Source organism: Heliconius melpomene, chromosome 13, assembly GCF_056956725.1.
Source record: "Heliconius melpomene rosina isolate 202511_hmr_F chromosome 13, ASM5695672v1, whole genome shotgun sequence".
Classification (NCBI taxonomy): Eukaryota; Metazoa; Arthropoda; class Insecta; order Lepidoptera; family Nymphalidae; genus Heliconius; species Heliconius melpomene.
Genome location: NC_140401.1, coordinates 10155553 through 10175272, shown reverse-complemented (window position 1 = coordinate 10175272; position 19720 = coordinate 10155553). Strand labels below are relative to the sequence as shown.

General features: G+C 30.5%; 2 protein-coding genes and 1 pseudogene across 4 annotated transcripts; 2 read left to right on the top strand and 1 right to left on the bottom strand.

Annotated features, from left to right (window-relative positions):
* Nucleotides 1-1777: 1777 nt before the first annotated feature.
* Nucleotides 1778-5957, top strand: LOC146532918 (juvenile hormone esterase-like). The gene is made up of 4 exons (XM_085196721.1): nucleotides 1778-1938; nucleotides 2316-2447; nucleotides 2528-3810; nucleotides 5628-5957. Exons 1-4 carry the CDS (start codon nucleotides 1864-1866, stop codon nucleotides 5803-5805), a joined length of 1668 nt encoding a protein of 555 aa, XP_085052847.1. The 5' UTR covers nucleotides 1778-1863; the 3' UTR covers nucleotides 5806-5957.
* Nucleotides 5958-8046: 2089 nt separating this feature from the next.
* Nucleotides 8047-14723, top strand: LOC146532917 (esterase E4-like; annotated as a pseudogene). The gene is made up of 4 exons (XR_014878693.1): nucleotides 8047-8209; nucleotides 8775-8906; nucleotides 11014-12303; nucleotides 13388-14723. The product of XR_014878693.1 is annotated as an esterase E4-like (transcript).
* Nucleotides 14724-15138: 415 nt separating this feature from the next.
* On the bottom strand, nucleotides 15139-19126 carry LOC146532916 (esterase B1-like). Of its 2 annotated transcripts, none has more exons than XM_085196719.1 (4): nucleotides 18828-19126; nucleotides 18559-18690; nucleotides 16734-18031; nucleotides 15139-15881 (listed from the first exon to the last, which is right to left on the bottom strand). In XM_085196719.1, exons 1-4 carry the CDS (start codon nucleotides 18891-18893, stop codon nucleotides 15701-15703), a joined length of 1677 nt encoding a protein of 558 aa, XP_085052845.1. In that variant the 5' UTR covers nucleotides 18894-19126; the 3' UTR covers nucleotides 15139-15700. The 2 variants fall into 2 exon arrangements, with proteins under 2 accessions (XP_085052845.1, XP_085052846.1); XM_085196720.1 differs by having other exon boundaries at nucleotides 18947-19126.
* Between the last annotated feature and the right edge of the window lie 594 nt (nucleotides 19127-19720).

Genomic DNA, 19720 nt, shown 5'->3' with positions numbered 1-19720 from the left:
CTAAGGGTGCAAATAAGGGGTTGAAAGTTTGTATAGATTTTTTTTTAAATCGGCACCAATTTTTATAAAATTTGAAATTCAGACTCTTAAAAGTATTTAATTGAGCACATGTTTCATGGTTTTCTAGAATTCTCCCCCTAAGGGTGCAAATAAGGGGTTGAAAGTTTGTATGGAAAAATCTTTAAAACGCCACCGATTATTATAAAATGTTTAATTTAGACTCTTAAAAATATTAAATTGAATATGTGTTTCATGGTTTTCTAGAATTCACCCCCTAAGGGTGTAAATAAGGGGTTGAAAGTTTGTATGGAAAAATCTTTAAATCGCCACCGATTTTTATAAAATTTGAAATTTAGACTCTTAAAAATATTTCATTGAACACATGTTTCGTGGTTTTTTTAGAATTCACCCCTAAATACGCAAGCGAAGCTGCGCTTGTCCGCTAGTATATATATAAAAGGACTTGTCCTCACTGACTGAGGTAAGACGCACGCACAGCCGTAACCGCGGATGGTACGAACGTTAAATTTGGACAGATAGTTACTTTCGTAATCTGGACATCCACTAAGTAGGGATTTTGAAAAATTTTAACCCTAAAGGGGTGAAATAGGGGTTCAAAGTTTGTATGGAAAAAATTTTAAATCGGCACCGATTTTTATAAAATTTGAAATTTAGATTTTTAAAAGTATTTAATTGAACACGTGTTTCATCGTTTTCTAGAATTCTCCCCCTAAGGGTACAAATAAGGGGTTGTAAGTTTCTATACGTTTTTTTTAAATCGTCACCAATTTTTATAAAATTTGAAATTCAGACTCTTAAACGTATATAATTAAACACATGTTTCATGGTTTTCTAGAATTCACCCCCTAAGGGTGCAAATAAGGAGTTGAAAGTTTGTATGGGAAAATTCTTAAATCGCCACCGATTTTTATAAAATTTTATATTTAGATTCTTAAAAATATTTAATTGAACATATGTTTCATGGTTTTATAGAATTCACCCCCTAAGGGTGCAAATAAAGGGTTGAAAGTTTGTATGGAAAAATCTTTGAATCGCCACCGATTTTTATAAAATTTTAAATTTAGACTCTTAAAAATATTTCATTGAACACATATTTCATGGGTTATTAGAATTCACACTTAAATACGCAAACGAAGCTGCGCGCGTCTGCTAGTTTTATTATATTAATTTTATTAGCGTTTTAAAATTAGTCGATTTTTTTTTAGCTTCAGACTGTATCTGTTAACTTTTCAGGTAAGCAGAGCTAATCTAGTGATGTTTTTAGGGTTCCGTACCTTTTGAGGAAAAAAGGAACCCTAATAAGACCACTTTGTTGTCCGTCCGTGTGTCTGTCTGCCAAGAGCACTTATCTCAGGAACGCTTGAAGATATCGAGTTGAAAATCAAATCAATATATTCTACAACCAGGAACGGTGTTGTGATGAATGATAATTACGACATCACATTTACATAATATCATGATAAACAATGAACATACCAAATTTAATTAGGAAATTTAATCAAGAAAGTTCAGTCCGATCAACGTGACAATATAGAAAAACCTACCTTACCATTACTTACTTTCCATATTTGTTATAAATTTAAGCAGTTTCGTTTCTTTACACGAAGCATTATAGGCATAATAATTATTATTTAGATTAGATACTTTGTTGCCTACAGTAATTAAAAAAGGTTATAAATAGAAAAATACAAAATACATTTACAATTACAATTACCCTAATTTGTGGGTAATAAATATACATTACAAGGTGAGAACACTGGACTGTCTATCCCCACCAAAATAGGCATGTAAAACATAAACAAAATATAGTACTAGCAAAGACGTTATGAATAACAAGTTAAAATGTTGCGATTTAATTATTTTATAATATTAAGCGTATTTTATTTGAAGCTATGCTTTATAGCTTGTACAAAACAAGTGAGTTATTTTTTTTTATTTTATTCAGTTTTGCTATATATAGTATTACTTAATATAATTTTAGGGACATCGCTGTAGTTTAATAAAATATTATTTTATACAAAAACTCATTTTATGTAATCAAAACATTTTTTATTATTTTTATATATTTTGATTATGTCATAGTGAGCTCGGGATATGAACGTGATAAGTGAACGCTCAAATACTCAAAGTACTTAGTTCAGTATATTTGTAATTGAAAGTTTTAATGAAAGTGCGGCATTATGATCCACTAATACACTACATATAAATATAAAAATTATTGTTGTTAATCGTTTTCATATAATACTTTAATATATATTACTTTGCCAGAATTAACTACTTTGTTACTTTTTCAGAATGATCCTATTGTGAGAGTCGCAGAGGGTAAATTACGAGGCATGAGTGAAACACTTTTAGATGGGGCAATTTATTATAGTTTTAAAGGAATACCTTTTGCTTCTCCTCCAATAGGAAATTTGAGATTTAAGGTAAATTGTAAAAATATTTTTTACATTATACATTCTTTCAAAAAACTGTTCTTAATAATAAATAAAAATATAACTTTTAGGCCCCTTTACCTCCAAGTCCATGGAAAGATATTCGCAATGCAACAAGCTTTAGTAACATTTGTACACAATACAATTCTATTAGTCAGAGTAAACAAGGACAAGAAGATTGCTTATACCTTAACGTTTATACAAAATCCCTAAATGGAAATAAAAAATACCCTGTTATGGTGTTTATTTATGGAGGATCATTTACAGAAGGCTCAGCTAATTCTTATGGTCCCGAGTTTTTAATACAACATGATGTTCTATTAGTTACTTTTAATTATAGATTAGAAGTTTTAGGATTTTTATCATTAGAAACACCAGAAGTTCCTGGAAATGCGGCTATGAAAGATCAAGTAGCTGTTTTAGAATGGATCCGTCGTAACATAGCGAAATTTGGAGGTGATCCAAGTAACGTCACTATTTTTGGGGAAAGTGCAGGAGCTTTATGTGTTTTTTTACATATGCTCTCACCGATGTCAAGGGGACTTTTTCATAAAGCGATAGCACAAAGTGGTACCTACGACTTGGGCAGGATTTACGGTGCAAAAGATAGAGCGTTCAGAGCTGGAAAGTTATTAGGGAAAGACACAAACGATGTTAACGAACTACTGACATTTTTTAGGGGCTTAGAAGCCGATAAATTGACCAACCTCACAATCGCAACATTCACTGCGAATGAGACAAACAGAGGATTAATTGCAAAATTTCTTCCAGTTGTAGAAAAAAAATTTTCAGGCGTAGATGCTTTCCTTGATGAGGATCCGGCAAAGTTGATTTTAGAGGGTAAACTTAACAAAGTTCCATTTATATTGGGATATAATTCTGGAGAAGGGTTAATAATGGTAAAATATCACATCGCCCTGTTAGACGCATTTAACAAAGATCCTTCATTATACGTACCCAGGGAAATATTTGAAAGTGTTTCACAAAAACAATTAATAGATTTCGGAAATAGAGTAAAAAATTTCTACTTTGGAAATGGTACTATAACAGACAAAAACTCAGAAGCTATTAGAGATATAATGACTGATATAAATTTCGCATATACCACTCATAGACTAGCGCATTTGTACGCTTCATTACACGAGAGTACATATATGTATAGATTTGATTTAGAAACAGAATTAAATGTTGTTAAAAATAGTCTTGGTCTAAATTTAAAAGGTGTGAGTCATGTTGATGATATTTTTTATCTTTTCAATAACGAATTAAATGAAAAGCTTTATGAAGGAAAACAAGAGTTAAGAGACGTTGTATTTAAGGTAACGAAATTATGGAGTGATTTTGCTAAATTCGGGTAAGTAACATAAATATTTTATTAACATCACACAAACAAAATTTGATAAGATATTTTCAACGTTTCTTCGATAATTCTAAATCTATACAAATTTTATACTTTTTTTCTTGATTACTTTTTATTTTTTTTATATTGAGATTTAAAAACGTTTCTCTAGTAATTATTTAAAAAACGAGCGGCCCGCCCGCGGCTTCGCCCGCTTAAACTTCATGATTATTCATTTAATAAACAGAATTGACTAACAGTCAAATCTATTGATGTCAATGAATAATTTAATTTAGTCGTTCAGAACAGCCTTAAATGTTGAATTATTAATTCGAGTAAGGTTTTATAATATTATTTGTAAAATAACTGTGATATGTAATATGCAACATATTACAAAACATACCCAAACCGAATCGAATAATCCAATATCGAAATCAAATCCAAAGATTTATCACAAACAAATATAGATTTATTATAGGTATAAGTATAGATATGGATTGCTATATACTTGTATTTGCAGGCAAACTCATGCCTTGAATTCATTCAAATGACGATAACTTTTTTTAATGAACCGATTTTGATGAAACAAACTTTAGATGTTAAGTTGAGTTAAAACAAATCAATTGATGTTTGTTTTAAGTAAATTGGTTCAGTATTTTCGGAGATAAATGTGATCAAACATACAGACAGACAGACAGACAAGAAATTAAAAAAATATATTTTGTTTTCTATTATTGTTTTTGAGTGTCCCTCTATCTTTTAAATCAAAAATACTAAATGTACAGACAAAATATTTTTACTGTTTTAATATATATAGAGATTATTCAAGAACACATTGAAGAGTAATAAAATAAATCTAGTTTTGATAGATAAGTATATTCTTATTAGTGGCCCGCTCGCAGCTTCGTTTATCACCTATATATACCTCGCCTATGTATAAAATACTATTATTATGCTGCTGTACATATATTTAACTACTTCTGCAGCACTTCAATGGCGTTGATTATTATTGTAATTTTTTTTATATAAGGCTGCCTAAACCTTTAACTAAAAATTACATCGTAATGTTAGAAAGTGTTAACCTAAAATCAAAAAAAAATCTGACTAGTAGTAGTTCCAGATATCTAAGCGTTTAAAAAACAAATAAACTCTTCCGTATTATTATAGAGATAGATTACATAAAACATGTATGAACATTGAAGAAACTAAACATAGAATACCTCTTATCACTAATATCATTTTCAACACGTTTCGAATTCACTCAGTATGGAAATTGTAATTCCATTTTCCTTATTGACAACATTTTCCTAGAACGAGTCATTAAGACGGTTGGTTATTCCCTGAATCATATTTGTATTCATCGCTTTTCCTTCGTTTATTTTGTTTGACAATATCACGTTCGCTTCTTTGTTGTAAGGCATGCTATTGTTTTAAATAATTTCCTTTATTAATCCCTATTAGAGAAAGTTAGATACCAGTTAAAAAGCGTTTTACAAATTTAAGTAAATATCAAGTATATATCTTAATATAATCATAAAAGTCTATGGTTAATTGCATAAGTAAAAGTTTAAATGTAACTAAGAGACTACAGCTAAGTGTTATAAAGATTACTCGAAGAAACAGACAAAAGTAAATTCTCAAAATACTTTCTTATTACTCTGATGGTGAACAATATTTTACAGATATTAAGCTTTATCTAACTTAAATAAATAAACAATTTAACTTATATATTTATGTCTAAATCTCTTCCACCTTTTTTCAGCTTGGGAAAAGATGGTAAACAAATTAGTTATCTCCCTTATTACTTAATTTAATTGTAAAACTTGTTACAGATGCCCGACGCCTGATAATAGTCTAGGAGCAAAGTGGCATCCTTATACTATATGTAGAAAAGAATATTTCAAGATCGATGAACCTTTCGCCTCGAGACGTTATGCCGATCGAAACAGAATTGAATTCTGGGACCAACTGTATAAGGAAGCTGGTCTTTTACATATAAGTGATGATTAAGAATTACAGTGTAATTTAAAAAAGTTTAACTAACTATTGTAAACATAATATTAGAAATAAATAGTTACTTACTTAATAAACGTTTATTTTTTTATATGTAGGTTAATGGTAAATTTATAAGTACTAAATAAATTTTCTGGGTTATATATCTTTTTATTTGTTTCTGTGACTAAGTATAAAATTCCAAGGTGAGTTTACAATATTTTTGATGTCACGTTATCATCGAGCAACATTTAACTGCGTAACTTTAAGTAAAATTTTACATTACCTACCATGCGTAAATTCATTTATAGGAACTAGACATTATTAAGTTATTATTACGCATGACATAGCAATTCATAAAGGCCAGCAGAGGCACAAGCATGCGACTGTAATGATGGGCCCGGCTTTAAGCAATTTTCATTCGAGTAAAATTAAATATTTAATATTTTCATTTTCCCGCTCTGCTAACGAGGTAAAGTGCTGCGCGTAATATCTCTAGACTTCGGTGGCAAGGGGGAACGGAAGTGTCTTTTGGAACTGGACTGCCATACACAAAAAATAAGACTCATTATCACGTTCCGCCTGAGCCGAGCGTCTGCGTCATAACGCATTACGCATCCAATCATTATTACTTGTTATTACACAGCACGCTGTTACTTATAATTAATCTATACAATTTAAGTAAAATAGTATTTAAATTAATAAGTACAAATAAATGTTAATTTATCGAAAACAATTCAATGAATACCTACTTTTTATACAACATAATGATAATTCAGTGATAATAATTCAAGTCAATTCATAAAAGTATGCAATTTTTTTTTAGAACACCAATTTATAACATAAAATATTCATATAATCATGAAAACGAAAAAATGGTTGATTGTAACTCAGTTACTTAAGCATAAATTTTGCTGAAATTATTATAAACTAGCGGCCCACCCGCGGCTTCGCCTGTGTAAACTACGTTATTATTCATTTCTGTCTTCATGATTACCTACGTCATATAAGTGACGTCCACGCAAGATTTGAGACTTCCAGCATCTGTAGTAACGAAGTTTCATACAATCTTTCAACCCCAAAAACCCCTTAGAAGTCGAATATTGCAAATTCCCGTCTTAGCGAGCACCTACGTCCTATAAGTAACTCCTGTGCAAAATTTGAGATTCCTAGCACTTGTAGTTTCTGAGATTTCGTGATGAGTGAGTGACCTTTCGATTTTATATATATAGATTAAGTATATGTCGTACTCAAGCATAGACAAACGGAGTCTTAATTATACAATACAATTTCAATTAATAATAAAACCGTTTAATAAACAGATGGCGTTAAGTTCCGCCACTCAACACGCAATTCCTCCAGAACCAGCGCAAAGTTAGGAGCGGAGTGTTTTAACACTAGAGTCCCTCTGCGTGCTCCATGCGGGATACAGCGTGAAGCTAAAATTTCGACTATTCTATAGTTATCAGGAATGTAAACCCAATAACTACTCATATTTCACAATGGGAAATTTTAACCAACAGCTTGTAATAACGTAAGTTGTGGTTTCAAATGACACATTATTGAAATCACAATTTTTTTATGCTTTTTTTGATGTTGATCATTTTTAGAGATTGTTTTCAACAGTCAAAATCGTGTCTTTTGTCTAATTAAACTTTTAAAAAGTTTTTATTTTATGAAAAATAAAAACGTTTTGACCGTATAAAACATGCTATTTATAATTAATTAATATACCTCATTCTATCATATGATAAGCAATCACTTTTATATCTTAACAATACGCAATTTTTTTCTAAACGAAAATATAAGTAATCAAGCGATATAGAATACTATATCGCTTGCATACTTAGTCTAGTTTTTAAAAAGTTGTATATTTGGTTTAATATTAATATCTATGTAGGTTTTTTTTTGGTTTTGGTAATTTTCAGATAATCTGTTTCTGTTTCACAATAAAATTTAACAATCACACACACAATCACAATATAATTTAATTATAATTATAATTATATGAGGAAAAATAAGACTTTAAACCTAGCAACATTTTTCACAATTGCGTTCTAAAATCTACATTTTAATAAGCAAATAGTTTTTTATATCTTAGTATAAATTCTATTTACTATCATTTATTTTAATTTGACTAGACAATTTAAATGAACAACTATATTTAATAAATATTGTAATACTTTTCAATTACTATTAAAAAAATAAGGGATATTATAAGCAAAATAAAATTTATCGCCACTTCTGAACGTATATAAGGAAAATATTGAGCACGAAATACAATTTGATTGTGTATAAAATGCATCCTCAATTATAGTTTTACTATTCATTTCTGCTTTGTAAAATGTTGCGACGAGATGTGGTACTTGGTATTTTTTTATATTTACAAATTTCCGTGATAGTTTCCTCAAAATTAGTTGAAGTAAGTATTTTCTCTGTTTAAGCTTATTGTATATTTGTAAAAGAATTATTTATAAAGTTATTTTAATTGTTGTTTTCTTTTTTATAATAGCATATTTTTATTTAATTTTATTTAGTTTCTATTCTAGGGAGATTCTGTCTTGAAATAAAGTAAAACAGTTGTTGATAAAAACATTAAAGTGATTTCCTATATATTTATCTTAAATTAGGCATAATATTTTACATACATTTGGTTACTTTATTTAATTGTTTTTCATTTAGAAACTTTAAAATTTATGCACTTTTATCAATTTACAAGTTAAATTCATCATTAAAATATATTTTCATTATTGTTGTGAAAGACATTAATATATTTTCCTATAAGTATATTTATTTTAAAGTAGCATAATTTGTAACATATATTTGGTTACTTTATTTAGATTTTTTACTTTAGTAAACTCTTAAATTTAAGTAAATTTATGCAATTTTTTTGTGAATATTTGCAATTTTATAGTTACAATTTAAATTCATTATTAAGATATATTCCCAATATCAATGCATATTAATTCGTAATTATTTTTTTAAAGAATGAGCCAATAGTTCGAATAAAAGAAGGTAGAGTAAAGGGGACTGTTGGCACTTTAGTGGATGGATCATCATTTTATAGTTTCAAAGGAATACCATTTGCAGCACCTCCTGTAGGAGAACTTAGGTTCAGGGTAAGATAACTAAAGTCAATAATTTTACAATTTTTTACCTAATACTAAAATGATACCTATATCTATAAAAAATCATTTTATATATTATTTAAATTTTGTTATCTGGACTAAATTTCATGGAGTGGAACAAATTTTCTTATATCAATAAATAGTTGTTAGTACAAGTGGGTGAAGCCGCAAACAGGTCTCTATTGTTACATGTAAGTAAAAAAAGAAATGAATTAAAGATAAACCAAATAACAGTTTCTAGATAGAAATTCCAACAAGATCTTTTGGATTCATTTACAATTCATGGATCACTTCAAGTCGTTAAGTAACAATGAGTTCATGCAACTGTCAATTTAGCTATGCAATCGAGTTCAAAGATATAAATGCATTTGAAATATACTAGATACATATATGTCTACATCTTTATAGTATGTTTAGACATTTTTTGTATCTTCATGTAACTAGCCAGAGGCAGCCGCCTCACCATATACCATATGGCAGGGTAGCCAGAGAGATCCACACATCTAATTGTGAAGCATTATAATGTTTATTGTGGCAGAACTCAACACCATGCTTTATTTTACTAGTATGAAATGAAATAATTAAAGTATCATATTTCGTAGACATGTTTGTATTCAGATTCTGTCCTATTCATATGTCAATGCATATTTTTATAACTTTTAAACAGGTGTGGAATTATGATGAGGGCGTCGTGGCGCAGGGGTAAAAGCGTGCGTACGCGACGATTGTGGGTTCCATTCCCACTTTGGGGAATGAATTATTATTTACTGACTCTCGTAACAAAGCAAAGGGTAGCGTTGAGTTCTGCCACTTAACACTTTAACACTCGGAAAGTGGGAAACGAGTGTCTTAACACTGGATTCCCAGGGTCCCTCTGCCTACCCTGCTATAGGCGGAATACAATGTGAAGCTAAAAAAATAAAAGATCATTTTAATTTGATGTAAGATTGCTACTATTGTATTATTATATTGAATAATAAAATTGTTATTATTATACTGAAAGGACTGTTGAGTGTTTTAATATTTATGTATTTAACATGCTTGCTAAAGTCGATCTGAATAAACAATATTTTGAATTGGAATCGCTCATATGAATGGATACAAAAATATATAATTTATCTTTGTCTGTTCTTATATTTTGATATTTCCTTGTAAAACCAGATCGATAAGACACTAAGTAGTACGACAATTATTTTAAAGGAAAACAAGTTTTTTAATATAGGTGTCACTTATTAATGATATGGATGTCAAGGTATGGATGATAAGTGAAATTTATGTATTTATTTTGACTCGGGCTAATTAAAATAATTTACATTTGTTTTCACGTATAAGTATTATATATGTCGCTAGAGTGATGTGTGCAGTATGTGTACTTTGTTCTTGATTAAGTATGCTTCCTTTAACGTATATTGCATATTAGAAGCCGTGACATTAAACATAAAGAAAACGTGGAAAATTGTAAATTCTCTAATATATTTTTTAGACTTAAATACTCTACATCTGTAACTTATCATGTCTATTACATTTGGATATAGGATAACAAATATACATACTAGTTAATTAGGCTACAATTAACGATTCCCAATTTGTGTATATTTTTGTTTTTTTTTTATTTAGCTTGACCTTGAACTTCACATTCGTATCCCGTACGTAGCGCGGTATGCAGAGTGGACCTGGTAACCTAGTGTTAAGACACTCCATTCGCATTATCACACTTCCGTTCCCCACTTTCCCCTGAATTCTGAGTAGTGGAACTCAACCTTGCGCTATGCCTCGTAACCAGAGGTATAATCTGTAATATATTCCCACATTAGAAAAGAAATGGAAATATTTAATTTCCTCGAGGAACCCACAACCTGTCGCGTTTAGCTTCTGACTGTTTCTCGTATATAGAAGATATTAAGACTTAGGCACTCTGTTCCCCACTTCAGAGCGACAAAATTAAAATACTTATACCTACGTGCCCCCAGGTGGGAATCGAACCCACTGTCGCCTTTACGGCCACTCGGCTTTATATACAAATGCTAGCAATGTGGAACCTTCTTTTCTTCTTTTTAATTAATTAATAATAATAATTATTATTATTAAATCACTACAGGCCCCTCTGCCGCCTATACCATGGGAAGGAGTAAGAGATGCATCAAACTTTGGACCTATATGCACTCAATACAATTCCACCTACCAAGGCAGTGAAGATTGCCTTACGATCAATGTTTACACGAAGTCCTTAGATAAACGGGCTAAAATACCTGTAATGGTTTGGATTTATGGCGGCTCTTACTACGAAGGTTCTGGGGATTTTTTCACGCCAGACTTTCTCCTACAACATGATGTTATTCTAGTTACTTTTAATTATAGACTTGAATTACTAGGCTTCCTATCTCTAGATATTCCGGAAGTCCCTGGAAACGCCGGGATGAAAGATCAAGTGGCTGCACTAAAATGGGTTCAACACAACATTGAACATTTTGGCGGGGATAAAAAAAGTGTTACTATTTTCGGGGAAAGCTCCGGTGCGTGTTCGGTCACCCATCACATGCTATCTCCCATGTCGCAAGGACTGTTTCATAAGGTCATAGCTCAAAGTGGAGCTTCTACACACGACTGGGCAATCGGTAGGGAACCAGTGGACAGAGCTTTTAGAGCTGGAAAACTTTTGGGCATCGAAACCAACGATACTTACGAACTACTTAACTATTTTAGAAGTTTAGATGCTAATGCATTAACTAATCTGACGTTTGCAACTTTGACGGAAGATGAGAAATATAGGGGACTACCCGAAAAGTTTATTCCGGTTATTGAGAAGAAATTTCATAATGTGGAAGCGTTTTTGGATGAAGAGCCTATAAAAACACTCGTGTACAGCACAAAATTACCGAAAATACCGTTAATGTTGGGATACAATTCTGGCGAAGGTTTGATCATAGTGAATGATCATATAACTAAGTTAGACGTTTATAATAATAAACCTTCATTTTACATACAAAAGGAAGTAGCTGACAGACTAACAGACGAGGAATTAGAACAATACGGACAAAGAGTTAAGAAATTCTACGTTGGTAATAGGAATATAACGAAAGACGATTTAGGCGTTATAAGGGATTTACTGACGGACATTTATTTTGCGTTCAACACGCAAAGATTTGCACACTTATACTCATATGTGTGTGAGGCGAGAGTGTTTTTGTATAGATTTGGTTATGAAACGGATTTGAATGTTATTAGGTAAGATAGCTCTGGGACTTGAAAAGTTGGCCGGAGCCAGTCACGCTGATGAACTATTTTATTTGTTCTATAATTATTTGAACGAAGAATCCTACAAAAAGAAGGAGTTAAAGAATATTGTGTATAAAGTGACTAAATTGTGGACCGATTTCGCTAAGACTGGGTGAGTGAACATTTTACTTAGTTGATTGTTTTTCAACTTCACGTTCTATCCCGTAAATAGCAGGGTAAGCAGAGGGAACATAATGCTAAGCCACTCTGTTCCTTACGAACTGTCTAGTTTTCGAAGCATTGTGTTTAGAGGCGAAGGTAAAAGCCGTGTTTTGTCTTGTCACCAGAGCGACGAAGTGGAGTTCCTCGGGTGGGAATTGAACCCAAAACCGTCGTGTTTACAGTTAAATGCGCTCTGATGGCGACAGATGTAAATTGATTTATAATATTGTTTTAATTTTATTTTCTAACCATTTTCAAATTTTGTTAAGCTAATTAATAACATAAAAAATCTTATAAATGTATATTTTTATTAAAACTACTTAGGTGTTATAATGTAAACATATTTTGCAAAACATTACTGATAAAATCATTTGACCTTACAATCTGAAAGTTATTATTTATATAACAAGAAATATAAACAAACTCATTTCTATTGATATTATGAAATAAATAAACTTATTTGTTTATGTGTGTGAAGTGATGTGTGATGGTTATGGGTTCATCACCATTCGGGGAAAAGATTTTATTTAAATAATTTTCATTATCCCGTTCTGGTACGACAGCGCGGCGTTGGGTTCCGCCACCTACCATTAAAATGACAAAAACAGGGAATGGTGGAGATATACCTAATCACTGTTTTATCGGCAAGAGTGCCTCTTATACGTTTCTTTTTTGGTGATGCGCTGGCTGTTGCGCTCCGCCAAACATGAAATGTCTATCTATGAATGAATTATCGAATTGGGCGGAAAGTGTACCTACATTCTTATGATGAAACTAAAAAAGATACATTATTTTTCAATGATGTCTAGAAATTCCACACCTGATAATTCATTAGGACTAACATGGGAGCCCTACAGAAAGGAACCTACCAAAGGAAATGAATATTTCAATTAAGACTAATAATTTTGTATGTAGATAAACAAAAATATGAATATAAAGAATAGGGCAGCGCGTGGTATTCCGAGGGATCACTATCCTGCTATATGCAGGATACAGCGTGAAACTAAATATATAATTTTCTTATTTCTTTCCAGAAATCCCACACCAGATAATTCATTAGGAGTAATATGGAAACCTTACACAACTGAAGGAAATGAATATTTCAATTTAGACGAATCATTTTGTATGGGAACTTACGCGGACAAGGAAAGAATGGAATTTTGGGATCGTATCTACGACGAAGCAGGCTTACAGCATTTGAAATATAAGAATTTTCCTTATCAAAAGAAAACAGGTGAAACCAGCATTACCATACTTAGTGAGAATCTGTGCGACTGACATTATTTACCTTTAATCCTTTAAGTCGCAATGTTATTTGATTCGTGGTTTAGATTTTTATTTAATTTGAAAAAATATATGTATTGCACTTTAAAAACTGTTTTTGGAATTATTGATTTTTTGCGGTATAACGCTATCTAGTAAAAAAATATGTATTATGCAATATGGAACATAGTTTTTTTTTCATTTTGCAGGTTTAGTAAATAATTAAAAATCAATATACCGCGTATGCCTCTAAATTATTATATTAATAAAAGTGTAATAACCTAGCGACATCTAACAAAGGAAAATTGTAATACAAAATTTCAAACGACATAATTTCATACAACAACGACATAATTTCCGCAAGATGGCGTCTTCTATACATATGTTGGAGGGGCAATATAAGTATTTTGTTTGTTCATTATTATTAACTTTTTTAAATTAATAAATATATTTTTTCATTTCAAATTCTAAACATAATTGCGCATTAAAGGATTAAAGCCATGTCGGCCATGTTCTGTTGTGAACGGACTCTTAACATATTTAATAATTAATAATGTGGTAGAAAATATACTAATTAGTAATTGTTATAAATATATAGAGTAAGTTACAAAGTGTATACACTTTGCTAATGAAATAACGTAAACATGGTTCTACTTGTTTCTAATGTCTTAAATTTTATTTTTAAATAACTTATAACTTTAAATAGCTATTTTATTTATAAATTATTTTTATGAGGCCAATCGTGGCGTAGGGTACGTGTGTGACAGTAAACGCGTCTGGTTGTGTATTGTAGTGACAGTAAACGCGTCTGTTTGTATAGTGTAATTTATATTTTTATTTCTTCGCTTTGGTGTCGAGGCAAAGCGCGGCGTTGAGTTCCGAGACACTCAACGCCTTCTAAATTAGGCGAATACTGGGTAATGGAGTAATGATCGGTAGGTCTCTCTGCCGATCGCGGGATTGTGTGATGCTGATTTAATTGGATTTTTGAAATTTTATATACAGATTTACATTATTTCATTAGCTTATGATATAATTATTTAATTTGTAAAAATATCTATATTTTTGTATGTAATAATGTATAATAATAAAACATGTTTATGCACATCACATTATTTTTTTGGATCAACATAAACGCGATGTTTGTAGGTTCGATTCCCACTAGGAAAATAAATAGCTTTAATTTCACCGTACTAGTAAGAAGGCGCGGCGTTAATTCCCGCCACTCAACTTGCAATATATTTGGGAGAAAATTTAAAACGAAATGTCTTGATATTAGTTTCACTCTGCTTATCCTGCTATATGCGGGATTATGCTAAAACATCTTGTAATAAAATACTCTGTTCTACACTTTTACCGTACAAACGGAAGAAATGAAAATACTTATTGAATTTAACAAAAAAAAATTTTAAAAAACAGATTATATGATTTGCTTTTCGATTGCAAAGTTAAACATTATATGGGCCATAAATTAATAATAATATATAGATAAATATTGAAAGTTATTTCTTTAAAAAAAAACTTATGTTAAAAAACATATAATATAAAAAATATGTATTCAAAACAGTTAATGTAAAGTAGAATATATTTTAGTTAAAAAGGAACATTACAATCATTTTTTAAATGTTACTCAACACTTAGAAAAGCCATTTTTAGAAAATGTTAACAGTCTTAAAATAGATCATTATCCATTACAAAATGACACATAACAATAAGCACACATTTATGCTTATATTTAATAAATGCATATTTAAGCAATAATAATAATCTCTTTAAAGTAGTTCTTTATTTCTTCTCTCCATATTTTATAAGAAAGGAGGATATATCTTTTAAATAAAAATATATATATTACTGCACGATATATTAGATTGTACAGTAAAATTATGTGTTTGTGATATTAAAATATCGATTGAGTTATATATTTGCACAATAATATCATATTTATTTGCTTTTTGTATTTAAGTTATTATTTGAAGACGAATGGATAAAATATATCAAAACATAAGTTTCGAGAAAATTGTAGAGTACCAGTACCACTAAACTCCCACTACCTACATAAAGTGGGAAACTAATAAAAAAATCTCTTATAATTTAGATTTCTTTGGTTCAGGGAAACCAGCATCATTATATAATTGAGACCAAAATTCCAAACGTTCTTTTTCATCCCCTTTGCCCATAGATAATGGTTGTTCTATACGTAAATATTCTTTATTTTCTGAATAAGGACTCCATTTTATACCTAAAGTGTTGTCTGGTGTTGGATTACTGGAAAAAAAATTAACAAATTTAAAGTGTTATTCTACACTAAGGAAAAAATAATGATACTTTTTTAGAAAACTTATAACTGCTTGGACAGTTTACAAGACATGTGGGTTCAAATCCTAGCAGGATAATCCTGCTAGGATTTGAACATTTAAGTTTTCTAAAAAATTTAATCAAATGAAATTAAAACTTAGTTAAAAGTATTTTTAGTTTAGTATATATATTCTCAATAAATATTAACTTTTAGACCTTTCAGCCAAACAAAATAATAAGTGAAATATATTATTATTCTTGATTTATCTAAAATTGTCATAAAACAAATTATAAATAATATATAACAACAAGCAAAAATTTAGTAAAACTATGTTTCTGTTAAATTTTAGTTAAAAATTATTTTATCTTTACTCCAATAGACTTAAATCATTAGTCAAATAGTACAGCTAAGAAGGTAGCTCTGCTGAGAAGAACTGGCATCAAACTCAAGTTACAATTTTTAATATAAATTTCACAATTTTATTGTTTAATACAATGATATCCTACCTGCATGACATTCAAATAATCTTAATTCCACACATTTTTTCTTTAAATATTCTGGGGCAAAACTATGTGTCAAAAATTGGGCAATGGAATATCTGAACATTATTTTCTATCTCTCTGTCTATTCTGTTGTGCGGGAATAAGTGTGAAGCTGCTTTCTTTTTTTATTGATATTAGAATTTCCATAAGTTCCAAAATTAATATATTATTGAAAATATGTTTAATAAAAACTGTTTGACATTTTAACTCATGATCTGTGTCTGTGTGTCTAATTGATGCTATAATAGCTTTTTTAAAAAAAAAAGGATTTATACATACCCAGTTTTAGCAAAATCAGTCCACAATTTAGTTACAATAAAAACTAACTTCCTTAAATTTTCTTGTTGCATATAATTTTCTTTATTTAGCATATTGCAGAACAAATAAAAAATGTCATCGGCGTGACAAGATCCTTTTTCTGATGAAAATCCAGATATTGTCTTAAACATATTCAATTCAGAATCTAAATTGAATCTGTAAAAATAAATAGGTTTTGCAAAAGCAGAATAACAATCAGCAAATTTATAGTTGCCATATAGAAAGTGTATATCGGTATTTATATTTATAAATATTTCAATGTCATCTTTTGTCAAATCCCTGTTGGGATAATAAAAGTTTTTTATTCGGTCCCCAAATTCCTTTATTTTATCTTCAGAAACTTTTGAAACAATATCTTTTGGTACAAGACCAGATGGCGTCTCGTTTCTGATATTCAATTTTTTCATTTCATTTTGTATAAAAATTAAACCTTCGCCTGAATTGTAACCAGTTATGTAGGGGACTTTGTGAAATTTCCCAAATTCCATTAAATCTAGAGGATCTTCAGTCAAAAATGCGTTTTGTCCCATTTTCTTTTCCACAACAGGCGCAAAAGAAATAGGCAAACTTCTTATCTTTTCATCGCTAGATTGAGTTTTAAATGTCATTGCAAGTAAATCAGTTGCTGGAACACTTTGCAAGAATTGAAGCAATTCCTCTGTATTATTTGTATCTTTTCCCAGAATTTTTCCAACTTTGAATGCCTTTTCTTTACCATGTAACTCTTGAGCCCAATTCAAAAGACAAACTCCACTTTGCGATATAGCTTTATGAAACAATCCATCGCTCATTTGTGATATCATATGATAAGTTACTGAAGCTCCACCAGCACTTTCCCCAAAAAGTGTGACATTTTCCGGATTTCCCCCAAAATTGAGGATATTTTGTTTAACCCATTGTAATGCGGCAACTTGATCTTTTAAACCAGCATTTCCTGGCACTTCTGGAGTGTCTAAGCAGAGAAAACCTAAAACTTCTAGCCTATAATTGATTGTAACTAGAACAACATCGTGTTGTAACAAAAATTCTGGTCCATACATATCAGTATTGCCAGATCCTGAAGTGAATCCTCCACCATGTATGTAAACTATGACTGGAATTCTTTTATTTTTGTCTAGAGATTTTGTATAAACATTTAAAAATAAGCAATCCTCATTTCCCTCCTCAATTCCTCGTGTGGCGAGGTTTATTTGAGGACAAACAGGCCCATGTTTGTATGCATCTTTGATTCCCGCCCAAGGTAGAGGTGGGAGGGGTGCCTGAAATATTTTGCCAAAATTTCCATAAAAATGGTAGTGTTATTAATGCTGCACTTTTGTCAATGCAGTTAAAAGCTATTTAAGTATATATATTTTTTAACATATATTTATTTTAGCTTCATGCTGTATCCTGCTCATAGCAAGGAGGCAGAGGCAACCTGGGGAGAAAGTATTAAGATACCCACTTGCCACTGAATTCTGGAGTCATTGAGTGTTGAGTGGAACTTAATGCCACACTTTGCTTCACAGTGAGGAAATCAATATATTAAACATTTCATACCCTCAACAAATCGGAATTGAACCCACAACCTGTTGCTTTTACAGTTGCATAATTGTGGCCCTACAGCACAACTGGCCTCATAAAAATTTGGAATTAGAAATTGAATTACTTATTAATTACAGGATCTTAATAAAAGATAAGTTCAAATAGAAATGAGTAGAAAGGAATTATCTGTAAAATTTTAATAGTGTGTTGAGCGGTGTACTCAATACTAGTAAAAATAAACAATTCATAAACATTGTCTTACCTTAAACCTAAGTTCTCCCACAGGTGCTTGTGCATATCGAATTCCTTTGAAACTATAATAAGGTGAACCATCAATTAATTTTTTCACCGTGCCTTGTAATTTGCCTTCTTTAACATTCACTATAGGAGTTGCCTAATAAATACGTAAAAACATGTCAATCATTAAATAAAGAATAATATAAATTTTAATAGTTTTGACAAAATTTTGTTATATCTGTAAACTTTTAAAAATTTTAAGTCATCATTCAGTTCTCGTACTCGCAAACTTACCGCAGCCGTTGAAAACTTAAATTTATATTTTAAATTTATCAAAATTTTGTCAACTAATATTCTCATCGTGTAAATTTATTAAAAAAAACTAATTATACTAAAAACAATTAAAACAGAACCTTTAAATTGCTCATTGTTATAAAAAAATCGAATATGTAATTATGTTTAATATGGAATTTTTATATTAACATGAAACTTGTTTTTGTTGATAATTTCATTGTTCAAAAGTGTAGTGCACTTAAAAGTCTAGTTTTATAGACTTTGAACTGTAACTGTAATCATGTAATGATAATTATAGTCTGGCAAATATGTTATTGATAATGGGAAGCACGCGCGGCAAATTGCGCAGAAAGCGTATTTTGATGTCTGCACATAGACACCCCGCTCACGCCGGGCCGATTCCCCGTAAGGGCTCGCGGGGAATCGTTGCGGGGTGTGACCGGGCTACGGTACAGTCGAGTGCAACGCTATCAGTTCATTACTATGAAATATGAATATAATATCATATGATAGCATCATATATACGGAATGGCGTAGTAGAGCATATTTATCCAGTAATATTATAAAAATTAGTAAAAAACACCAAAGCAACATGCAAAATGAAGATATGGTAAATTGAAAAATTAAATAAAAAACTGAATTAAATTATTATAATGAGGCCACATACAAATCTTCTCAATCCAAATTCAATAAAAAAAGTAAAATTTAAAAAGTAAATTTAATATATAAAACATGCAAACAAATACAAGATTTTGGCGTTAGGCAACATGTAAAATCAACTTATGGATAAGTAAAAAATTTTTTAAATAATGGAAATAGAGGTCTTAACACTAGAAGTGCCGAATATTGAGACCCCCCTTGAACCGCCGTCGTGACAAATTTGTCCCATTCTA